This window comes from Petaurus breviceps, unplaced genomic scaffold (genome assembly GCF_028583685.1).
Source record: "Petaurus breviceps papuanus isolate PSGF00001 unplaced genomic scaffold, PetGlider_PUasm1.0 90977, whole genome shotgun sequence".
Taxonomy (NCBI): Eukaryota; Metazoa; Chordata; class Mammalia; order Diprotodontia; family Petauridae; genus Petaurus; species Petaurus breviceps.
This window is the reverse complement of record NW_027187391.1, coordinates 17,574,987-17,587,771: the sequence shown is the minus strand read 5'-3', so window position 1 is coordinate 17,587,771 and position 12,785 is coordinate 17,574,987. Positions and strand designations below refer to the sequence as shown.

The 12,785-nt window shown below is 38.4% G+C and overlaps 1 protein-coding gene across 1 annotated transcript in view; it reads left to right on the top strand.

Annotated features, from left to right (window-relative positions):
* Window positions 1-12,785, top strand: part of LAMA2 (laminin subunit alpha 2) — an 831,335-nt gene that overhangs the window by 781,909 nt on the left and 36,641 nt on the right. Inside the window, exons 53-54 of the mRNA XM_069077437.1 lie at window positions 3,386-3,562; window positions 7,359-7,507. Coding sequence (XP_068933538.1) covers window positions 3,386-3,562; window positions 7,359-7,507 — 326 coding nt within the window. The remainder of the gene's footprint in view (window positions 1-3,385; window positions 3,563-7,358; window positions 7,508-12,785) is intronic.

The following is a 12,785-nucleotide window of genomic DNA, read 5'->3' as shown; positions in this document are numbered from 1 at the left end:
TTGGCCTAGGGGCAGGGAAGATCTTTAAAATTTGCATTTCCATTACAGCTTGTTCAGCAGTTTGTCTATAGCTTGGATCCAAGGTCTCTTTCATATAAATGAGAACTATCTTAAAGCAGGAATCCTCCAAACCTAGATCTTCCTTGCATAAGGAGAAATCTAATTTTATACTTTCACTGGAAAACAGAATCTGGATCCTCTAAAATAAATTGACAGATTATAACAATGGGCCAAATCTAATCTATTAAGATAAAATTATATAGGAAAAAATATAAAGTCCTAGACTTGGCTTCCAAAGAGCAACTGGGCACTTCCTGGCAATGGTAGCATGTCTAGAGAAAAGTGAGGAAAAGATCAAGTGATTTTAGTAAAGGACAAGCTTAATTCACTGTCAGTTTGAAATATGAAAGGCAGTAAAAAAAGACATAGCAGCCCAGACCAATACTTTGCCTTTGTCAGAAAACATGTGAAGTATTTTATCAGTTTTGGCCCTTCCTTTTAGGAAGGACACTGGTAGTCTCAAAGGCAGATAACCAGAATGATGAAGAGACTGGAAAACATACCATAAGAAAATCAGTTGAAGAAGGTAGGGATTTCAGTTCAGTATTTTCCAGTCACATCTGACTATTTGGGATCCTCTTTGAGGTTTTCTTGACAGAGATACGAGTGGTTTTTCATGGCCTTCTCCAGCTCATTTTATAGATGAGGAAACTGAGGTTAAAAAAGGGTGAAGTGACTTGCCCAGGGTCACATAGCTAGCTAGTATCTGAGGTCACATTTGAACTCATAGAGATGAGTCTTCCTCACTCCAAGTCCAGCACAAAGAAATATCACCATATTCCTGAAGCTTAATATCTTCAGATATTTGACTGTCATGGGGAAGAGAGATTAAACATATCCTGCTTGGTTCGAGAACTAGGTACAGTGGGTAGAAGATGAAGAGAGGCAGATTTGAGTTTGAGGAAAGGAAACACTTCCTAATGAACAGAGCATACTAAAAGACCACTAAGGTCCATTTCAAGTATGGGATTCTGTGAAAGAACATCAACTTGAAGGAACCCCTTGGACTGAGATTCTCCAGTATTACTCCATTCATATCATAGCTATTCAGCTCTTCCTGGAAACCACAGAGAAAATTAAAGGAACCAGTACCTTGGTCCCACTTGACTGTCTTGTACGTGATTATTCAAAAACATAAACCTTATTATCAGGACAAGAGTTTACACATAGGAGAATGAAAAAGACTCCTGTTCTTTAAAAGAGTGAGTATAAATAATTACCAACTTTATCAATTACTAAGAAAATCATGGAAACTCTTAAGTCATTCATTTACTTTAAAATGATATTTTAAATCTAAATAGAATTTTAGCTGCACCTAAATGAAATTATAATTCATTCAACTCCCTTCAACCAAGAATGTTTGTTTATTTCTAGAAGACATGTCCAGAAGTTGTGGCTATACCAACATTTCCTCTAGCTGCTACTATCTTTGGGGTCATGTGGCTCCCCACTTTAGGAATTCTTTGTTCATTGTACCATTGCCAATCCCAAGAAGCCATTTCTGGTCATAAGGGTTCTGCCATTGCCTCTCCTTATCTGCCATCTCTAGCTTGCTGCCAAGCCTCCAACACATGTCTCCTCCCACTGAGAAATATCTATCCTCCTCTCAAGTAAGATTTGCTAAAAGTTGCTAAGGTTTGCATAGACTTCAAGGAGATATAGTTCCAAAATGAACAATGGACATACACAACCCCATTATGTACCAAATTAGAACTCAAAGAAGTTAAGGGGAAAAATTGAGATGTGTCTACCAATATGACTATATAATTTCAATATTAAACAAAAACTTCCATCAATGCAGTTGATACTATACAGCCCCCTCTGGCTCTTAAAATTCTGTCCCTCATACTCTTACTGGTACCTCGGGGCTTCTACTGTTCATACCACTGAATTGATTTAGAGCCGCAAATTGGAACACCAAATCATAGAATGGGACCAGCTCTGCCACAGTGATTCTAGATGCACCCTGGGAAGCCTGGGGATAAGAAAAAGGGAAATAGAGATGGAATTTAATCTTAAAGGAATGGCACTGAGTTCCTAGAAGAAAGTTTTACTAAGAACTTTAATCTTCCAAAGCCCAACTCTCATTCACATTCAGAAGAGATACATGGGAATGAAAAATTGGCTATAAAATGAATAGCCTGTATGCTTGAAATGATCATTCTGTAAAGGCACTTTTTCAGTAAACAGGAATTATTTTGCAACTGGAGGATGAAGCACAGATTCAGTGGAGATAAATACTAAAAAAGGGACAATTGACCATACAGTAGTTTTATCTGAACTATCCCAAGCTCCTTGATTTGAAAATTGCAATAGAAAGCTCAGGAGATTATGCCTTCTGCTAATACTTGTCATTTAAATGCCTTAGCTAGACCAGAAATACTATAAGGATAGTCAGCCTCCTAAGAATCTCTTGCTTTTATGTCCAGAAACACTAGAGATTTTGATTAGCATAGTTAATTTCTTTTTTTTTTAAATTTCCAGAAAGGGTCAAATTGGCCTTGGTAATTTATTAAATCATATAACAACAATTGATTTATTAGCTTGTGACAAAGTGTACATCATATGTTAATAATATCTGCCAGTCCTGATTGCAGTAACAGGCCAGTAATAGGAAATAGGCCATCCATATTTATGCTTTATTTATGTTTGGTTCATCAGTAAAACATTAATAATCAGTTGATGAAATGGAGAATGATTAATTTTCAGTTTTTCAAGTCAGATGTAACAAACCTTGAAATCTCAAAATGGGATACAAAGCAGTGTTCTTCTTTTATATTTGAAAGGAAAGCTATAGAATAAGAGTTCACAGTTCAGAATCCTGATTTAAGCTTTAAGCTGGCCAGTTGGGGCAAAGTTAAATCTGGAAAAATTAATTTTTAATATTATTCAGATATTCATTTGTTTGATGAGTAGTTGTGGTTCAGTTGCTTTCTATGATACTTGTATTTCCTAATAACATTAAATTGCTTGTGCTTTTCCCTCTAAGTTTATACTATATGTATCTATCTTGTATGTATCTTATATATGCCAATATGTGTGCATGTTATCTCTTACCTTAGGATGTAAATTCCCTGAGGGAAGGAATAGTTTCACTTGTCTTTAAATCTCTTCCTCTTAGCACAGAACCTGGCACATAGTAGAAGCTTAAGAAATGGTAGTTAAATGATGTGTCTGCTTGTCCAGTGCTTAGCACATAGTAGGTACTTAATAGATTGTTGGGTTGTTTTTTTTTTGGAGTGGATCTGAAAGTGTGGTGAGACTAGACAGGAGAATTCATTTGTGTTCTCATTTCTAATAGTTATTTCCCTCTTTCTCTCCACAGAATGTTTACATTGTTAGTTTTCCCAAGCCCGGATTTGTAGAGCTTCCACCAGTGCCCCTGGATGTTGGCACAGAAATCAACCTTTCCTTCAGCACCAAAAATGAGTCTGGGATCATTCTTCTAGGAAGTGGTGGAGCTAATAACTCACCAAGGAGAAAACGCAGGCAAACTGGACAGGTACAAAGAGAAAGAGTAAATAATGTTTGTGCCTGCATGTTCTCGCACATCTATCTCTTCTTTAGGGAAGATATGGGCACGGCATCTGGAATTTATGGTTTGTTATTATTTTATTTTTACACCTGTTAAAGAAAGAAAGTTGTACAAGTTTCTTTTGGAAGTTGGTAGCAGCACCAGTTTCACTTCTTACCTGAAACCATGCTGATTTAATCATAATCATAATAATAGATAGTATTTATATAGCACTTTAAGGTCTGCAGAGGGTTTTATAAATATTATCTCATTTGGTTCTCACAGCAAGCCTGGCAGGTAGGTACTATTATTATCCCTATTTTACAGATGAGGAAACTGAGGCTGAGAATGGTTAAATGACTTACCCCAAGTCCCATAGTAAGTGACTGACACTAGATTTGAACTCAAATCTCCCTAACTCCAGCCCATTTTGTCACCTAAACCATATTTGCCAATATTCATGCATACCTCTGTTCATGCATAATTTCACTTCTCATTTACATAAAAATCTCCATTATGATTTTTCTGAGTTAGCTAATCAAGGAGCAAGAAACAGGAATTTGTTTTGTTTACACCAAAAGATACACATGACTTGTATGTGCCCACAAAAAACATGCAGTCTAGTACCAGGAAATTTTCCAGATTGTATTACAGTTATCCCTTCCACATCACGACTTTCCCCATCATAATTTCCATATATCACAAGTCAGCATTAGAAATTAAATGGGAATTTTGGAGGAGTTTCACGGAAGTCACAGATGATACACGAAGGCCAGCAGGCACAGAAACTCAGAAATGCATAAAATATATGTACAGTATTGTATAATATCAACATATTTTATCTTTTAATACCATAATAATTCAGACTTCTCTGGTACCAAAGGAAAGTCAAAAAGTTTTATGCAGATTTTCAGATTGGGAGTAGACATAATCCCTAACACCACCACCCCTAACACACACACACACACACACACACACACACACACCCGTGATGTACAAGGGATAATTGTGATCTTATTACCACTATTCTTCCTGACCCAAATGCAAAACCAACTCTAATGATGGAGAGAAGACTTGACATGGAAAATTAAATCGCTATGGAATCTAAAGCCAAGGGAAATGTTGCCTTATTATTAAAGGAATTTTGGTCAGTCTATGAAAAGCTTCAAATACAGTAAGCCACCCTACATCATTTCCCAAATTTCTGTCCTATGGGTTTGACCCTGGGCAATTCTACTTCTATTCAAGGTCAGGTGATCTCACATTAAATCAGCAATGAGGCAATACTTCCCCCGCCCTTGATTTATAGATATTTTATTTTCCATAATAAGTTTGAATAGCAATGCAGCATAGAGAATTAGTTTGCATAAATGCATTGGAATTTTTTTTTTTAATTTCATGCTGAACCTGTGACTTTATCAGTATCGGAAACTTCCAATGAGAAAACTCCCTCTGCCAAAATGTATCAGCAACCAATACTCTTTAGACAGGGGCCAGGAGAAGCAAAGTGACTTGCCTTGAGGGTCATACAGCCAGTATGCTCAGAACCACTACTTGAAACCAGATCGTCCTGACTCAGAGGTTAGAACTCTTTCCATTATGTCATGCTGCTTCTCAGTAACAATAATAATAACAATGATAACATCCATCAATGAAGTAATATTTAGAGACCATAAGCAGCTTTCTAGAATGGGTTTCCATAATAAGATAATAATTTTCCTTATCATTAATAGATAGTTTGTCTGAGTGCCAGCTCCAAATTTCTATTACTCAGTGCCAACCAAATCAGTTCAAATCAACAGCACTTAAACTGTGCTTAGAAAATAGATTTTTCTCTCTTATTAAAAATTTCCCATAAACAATCTACTATAGCCCATTCGAAAATCAGTACTAACTTTAGAGTGATCCAATTATTTCTACATTTTAAAAATAGAGTTCATTCCTAGAACATAGTTATCCAAAAACACTGCTTTTAGGGTTGAAAAAGTGAGTTTATAATAGTCAGCTTCTGTTAGTCATGGGATCTGTGCTTTTCAAATTGACCTATTTTCAAAATATATGTTCTTGTCCATCATATTCAACAATGACGCTGCCTGAAAATTTCATAAAGATAGACTTGGGCCTTGAGCACATTTCAGTTACTTGGCAGAATTCAGTTACTTGGCTTGAGATAAGTAGGGTTTAAAAGAGTTTTGTTTTTTTTTAATCAATCAGACAAAACATTTCTTAAATGACTACGACGTGCTTAGCCCTTCATATGCCATGAGCAGAAGCCCAAATCTTCAGAATATTCTGTGTTCAACATAGTTATTTCCTACTGAGCCAGAGAGAGGATGATTGGGGCTATTGTGAATATATGATTCCAATTCCTTACTGCTGAGGAGAATTCTTAGGGAACCAAGAGAACATTACACAGGCTCACATGTGTGCTCCATGAGTAATGAAGCAATACCTGACATCAGCTTTAGGAAACACGACTGTATCCAAGCTCCCTGGGGTCTGTAACCAGATACCAAAACCACACGGGTTGCTATAGTAACCATGGCACGAAGAAAGCAGGCACATTTTTTGGAAGAAAAATTGTTTTCCTCCCTTCTGACTATGAAATAAAAAGTTACACATTTGTGATAACAATCTATTCAACCAGCTAGTGTAACATACCTTCAGTTTAAACTGCTCAGAATGCCATGAGCTTGAGAGCCTGACGAAATCTTAAAAAGCCAGCTGGAGCCTTTCTCCCATCAATTTTATAATATTATTTCTACACGCAGACATGAGGGCTGAGACTTTTATTTACATGTTGGGTTTCCTGGTCAACTTTAGGAGCCAGAAGGTATTCACTGGCCTAGTGCATGTACTAGCAGGGTTATACAACAGATGGACCATCAGATTTGGAGCAAGATATCTTAAGCTGGAATGCTCTGGATTCTGTGTGGCCTCCCCAAGTCACTTCACCTCACTGTGGCCTCACTGTTATCATCTGTAAAATGAGAGGATTGGGCTATACAGCTCTGAGGTCCTTTCCACTTATACATCCATGATCCTATGACCTTTTCTCTCTCAGAGAGAGACATTGCCTTCCACATGATAGCTAAGGGGCACTGGGGATAAAGTTTGGGGCTTGGAATCAGAAAACTCTGAGCTCAAATCCTGCCTCAGACACTTAATAGCTGTGTGACCCTGGGCAAATCACTTAACCTCTCTCAAGCTCAGTTTCCTCATCTGTGAAATGGAGATAATAATAATGCCAACTTCAAAGGACTCTTGTGAAGATCAAATGAGATAACACATGTAAAGCGATTTGTGAATCTTAAAGAAATATATAATTGCTAAATATTATTATTACATATGTATTATGTCATTATGTATTACTATGAATACCTTATTATATCATTGCCTTATTATCATACTATGTGTTGCAATTAATACATTATTCTCACATCATTAATACATATATTGTTATATTATATACATTATTGTTATTATATCCACTTCACATATCAGGGCTCTGAATCTTGACCATTTTGCTGCTTTTCACACCATTGTCTGCCTTCTGGCTTTATGTAGCAAGTAAAAATGGTAGGTGTATGAGACGAATGTCTGTCTTTGTTTGGAAGTCTGCCATAGTATTAAGGGGAAGGAGCCATCTGGAGACTCTTCCCTCAGAGATAGGATCCCAGAGCAGCTGCAAATGTCTTAGACCTCTCTGCACACACCTGTGACTAAGTATTACTTCTAATTGCCATATGATCTCAACTAACAGCCATCCATTCAACCACTACAGGCCTACTATGCTATATTCCTGAACAAAGGCCGCCTGGAAGTGCATCTCTCCACTGGAGCAAGGACCATACGCAAGATTGTGGTCAAACCAGAGCTAACACCATTTCATGATGGGAGAGAACATTCCGTTCATGTGGAAAGAACAAGCGGGTAACAATAGCAAAATTGTTCTTAACTGCTACCCAATGATAGAGTCAATGAAACTTCTCCCTTAACATTAGACTGCTCAAAAGTGTCTGTTTAGCTGCTTTTATTAAGCCTTTAGAAATTTAATTTCACCTCTTTTAGAATTTTTATACTTTAGAGGCATAAAATTGTCAATTGATTCTCATCCACTTTAGACATTTAGGACTTTGCTACTAAATTTAATATTTGCTATATGAAAGGCAGGAAAGCACACTGAATAGTACTGGCTTCAGAGTCAGGATGGGGTTGAAGACCTGTCTTTGACACATACTGCTTTGTGACCCTGGGAAAGTCTCATAAAGCCTCAGTGCCCCTAGGCAGCTCTTTAAAATTAGAAATTGTAGAGTAGGTACTGATCTTGGTAGAAGCAATTGCCTCATTTGGAGTACCCTTTTCCAGTGAAATTAGAAGTCCTGTAAAAAAAAATCGCTAAATAGTTGTCCATTGATTCTCATCTATTTTAGGCACTTAGAAGCTTGCTACTAAATTTATTATTTGCTATATAAGAAGCAGGAAAGCACACTGAATATAGTACTGGCTTCAGAGTCAGGAAGGACTAGGTTGAAAGTGAGCAGGCCTGAGGAAACAAAAAAGAAATCATTCTCCCTTTCATCCTAATATAAATTAATGAATGACTTCTTTCTTGCCAACCTATGAAAGATATCTTTCCGAACTATGGATGAGTGAGTGAACCTTGCATACTGCCATTATTCATTTCCTCAAAAGATTTCTATACTTCACTTTTATCCAGTTAGAAAAGGCATCTGTATCATTTATTTGTGTTTTTTTTGATAGCCCAGAGGGATAAAATCAGACTAGTCTGCATATTTATCAGGTAAACAAAAACAAAACTAAAGACTTGGGGTGACTCTCCCAAGGTCTTACTGCAAGGTAGGCAACCTTACTCTAGCATATTAGCAATTTCGTGGCTAGATTGAATACTTAGCAAGAAACTGGAAGTCAAATTTGTTATAATTGGAGAATGCAAGGAATAGACTTAGACAATTGACAACATAAATGCATAGGAACTGGATGAGTCAGTGAAGGCTAACCTGTAACACGTCTGATTCAGTCAGCATATATTATTAAATTTCCTAGATAATGTGCAGATGGCGTGGCATAGTGAATAGAGCACTGGCCCTGGAGTCAGGAAAACCTGAGTTCAAATTCTGCCTCAGACACTTAACACACACACACACACACACACACACACACCAAAAAAAAACCTAGTTGTGTGACCTTGGGCAAGTCACTTAACCCCAATTGTCCTCCAAAAAAAAAAAGCCAAAAAGAAAAAAAGAAAGATAATGTGCAGAAAACAACTAGTCATTGCCTTCAACTTTCCAGTCTAATGAGGGGACATGGCATGTACATGAATAACTGTAATACAAGGTAAATGACGAGCAAAGCAGATTTCTTAGGAAGTTTACAGAAGGGAAAGTTCACTTGCCATAAGGGGGAAGAGGAATGGAAGAGCAGAGAAAGTAAGGAATGGCTTCATGACCCAAGTGACAAATGATCTGAACCTTACAAAAAGGATAGCAATTAAAGCAAATGAAAATGGGAGAAGCCGGAAGAGTAGAAAGCATGTCAGACAAAGAACTACTTGAGTTAGAAAAAGAGGCAAGACAATAGAAATTCCTTGGAAGAATTGGACAGTGTCTTATTTATCTTTGTTTATCCTTTACGGATTGGCATGGGTGTTTTGTTTGGGAGGTTTTTCCTAATAGTTACTCAATAAATGTTTGTGAAGTGAACATTTGAGATTTCATGGGCTGCCTTGCTTAAATTAGAGATGGTCCATCCAGTCAGGACTAGCTAATCATTCCAAATGACCACTGGCTCAGAGGTAGTGAGAATCTCACTTGAACTGTCTGGACATAAAATAAAGCAGTGATAAAAGCACGGTTTGGAATTCAGATTTAGGTTTGAATTTATTACCTGTGTGACCTGGGGGAAAGTCATTTAATTTTTCTGGGCCTCAGTTTTCCTTTCTATATGATGATGAGATTGGACTAATCTCTAAAATCCTTCAGTTCTAAATCTTGTTATCAGTTTCTTCCACCTACTGTAACTAGTCTAAGATTCAGACATAAACATGTAAAAGAGAAATTTGGCTATGTCATCTTGAGTTTCTTGACGGTTTAGATCTAAATATGTCACCTTTCTTCTACCCCTGGAATACACCAAAGGTGCTTAATGAGTGTTTGTTAGTTTGCCTAATTCTTCAGAAATACTTTGTAGTTGTTGTTATTCAATCATTTTCAGTTATATCTGACTTTTTTTCACCCCCATTTGGGATTTTCTTGGCAAAGATACTGGAGTGGTTTGCTGTTTCCTTCTCCAGCTCATTTTGTATATGAGGAAACTGAGGCAAACAGGGTTAAGTGACTTGCCCAGGGCTGCACAGCTAGTAAGTGTCTGAGGTTAGTTTTGCACTCAGGAAGATGAGTCTTCCTGATTCTGAGCCCAGCACTTGATACACTGTGCTACCTAGCTGCCCAAAAAAGCTTTAGAAGAGTGAAAAAGGTCTGCTTGAATAGTTTTTAAGTCCTGTATCTGACTTTAGTCCAGTTCTCACAGAAAGAAAAAGAAAAAAAAAAGCCTAATGACCACAAGCATAAAAATACCCTTGGAACTTGCTGTTCTCAAAATATTTTAGTAATCAAATTTTCAGAAATTTTCTTTTTTTGGTTCAGACCTGTGGTTTCATTGGTTATGGAATTCCTCATGTGGAAACTGCATCTACCAATATAGAGTGGCTCCTGGGGCCCTTGGAGGTTAAGTGACTTGCCCAGGATCACCCAGAGAGGCAACACTTCAAACCTAGGTCTTTTCTACATATTGAGGCAGTCTGTCTTTCTGTCTCTCCCCTCTCTGTCTCTGTCTCTCTCTGTGTTTCTTTCTCTCTGTCTCTCTCTCTCTGTCTCTCTGTCTCTGTCTCTCTGTCTCTGTCTCTGTCTCTGTCTCTCTCTGTCTCTGTCTCTGTCTCTCTCTCTGTCTGTCTGTCTGTCTGTCTCTCTGTCTCTCTCTCTCTCTCTCTCTCTCTCTCTCTCTCTCTCTTGCTCGCTTGCTCACTCACTCGCTCTCTTATTCATTCTGCCACACTTGTTCTCTCTAAGAAGTTATCACTAAAAATCCCAGGCCACATTGAATCCCCCAAGGCCTGGTTCCTGCACTGTGGCGTCCTTTGAACAGGTGTTTCTGTAAGAAGGGGATTTATTGAATCTAACCTCCCAGCTGTAAACCATCAATTCAGCTTTTATTAGATTAAGCACAGTGTACATTGAAAGCTCTTCACTCAGTTAATTGTCCATATAAACAAACAATTTTGTTCACAGATAATTATCTGGTAGTGTAGTGGACACATCAGTGTATAGCCACTGAATCTGGTGCTGAAACTGAAACACATTTTCTACCATATTGTCTCAGAAAACACTTGCAGATCAAAATAGGATGAACATCTCAGTACTTAGACTCTAGGAAAGGAACTGAGAATACCTGTTCATGCATTAGAATGAAGAGCAAAATGATCAGACATTTTACTTTATATATGTGTGTGTGTGTGTGTGTGAGAGAGAGAGAGAGAGAGAGAGAGAGAGAGAGAGAGAGAGAGAGAGATAATAATTCATTTTTTATTGACTACTGGAGAACTAAGATGTTTATCCCTCTCCACCCTCATATTTTTGTTCCCTTTCCTCTATTCAAAAATCTCTATCAGAAAAATATCAGGGTTCTGGAATGGCTCACTGTACTTAAGTTACCTGTCTGTATCCCTAGGAACCCCTTGAATTTGGAGTAGGACATGCCCCACTTTCCTGGGGAAGGCTTAGCTACCACCATAGAGCTCACTTTTCCATACTCCCAAGAGAGGAGGCCGAAGGCATTCTTTTCTTCTCCCTTGTCCTCTTGCCTTTCTGTCTTCCACTCTCCCCATCCCCCAATCTGGAGCAGCACCTTCAGCAAAATGTCTTTCAAGGGAGTTTGGGACATGATGGAGAGGGAGGGGAGGGAAGAAAGGACTCACAGTAACAAAATTCTCTTCTAAAGAGAAGGAAGGTGGCCAGTCTCTGCTACCCTCTCCTACAAATATTGTACTCAGGGTGACACATGAATTAATCAGATTTTCTGGGTGCTCCCTCTCTTCCTGACCATTACCTCTCTATCTTCCCCAACCCTCCCTACCCACACCCAAGGCACAAAAATAATGTAAGTAGAATATGGTTCTATAACTCCTTGACTCTAAAACCTAGTCAGTCAAGCAATAAATCAACAAACACCTACTATATTCCTGGCAAGATACTAGGTTTGGGGTATACAAGGACAAAAGTGAAACAGTTTCTGTTCTCTAGGTGTTTACAGTCTAATGGAAGAGGGGTGATTTGTGATGACAACATGGAGAGAAGGAGGAGGAGAAGGGTGGGAACAGGGAATCACTAGTATGGGATGGGAGTGAAGGGTCAAATGAGCCAGGAAGGAAGGAAGGAAGGAAGGAAGGAAGGAAGGAAGGAGGAAAGAAGGAGGAAGGAAGGGAAGGAGGGAGGGAGGGAGGGAGGGAGGAAGGAAAGGGAGGAAGGGAGGAGAGAAGGAAAGAAGGAAGAATTGATTTCTTAAGTACCTCTTTAAGGCACTATACTAAATACTTTATAAATATTATCTCATTTGAGCTTTACAGCAGTCCTGGGAGGTATGTGCTATTGTTACCCCAATCTTACAATTAAGGAAACGGAGGTAGTTAGAGGTTAAGTGATTTGCCCAGAATCACACAGCTAGCAAGTGTCTGAAGCTGGACATGAATTCAGGTCTTCCTGACTCCAGTCCCAGCACTCTATCCACTCCACCAACCTACCTGCTCCACAAGAGAGATAAGAGATGAGGAAGCAGCCCATTTTAGGAAGGTGGGCCACCCAGTGCAAATGCAGTAGGATGATAAATGATGAGGAACAATATGTAAGGAAGAAAGTAATGTGTAATAATGTTGGGAGGGTATGGTTCTTTTCTGCCAGGACTGGTCTTATTTAAGGAAGCCACCCTCCTCCAGGACCTTCCACACAGTTGGTACTTACTAATTAGTGTTCAAGTCAAAATTTAAGTATTCCCGTGGTAACATATTCTTAACAATTATTTCAATATTGTAGCTAGGAAGAGGCAGTATAGCACGTTGAGAAAAGAATGTCAGGTCGGATCCTGGCTCTGACATTTGCTACCTATGTCAGTCACCTCCCTGGGCCTCAGTCTCCCG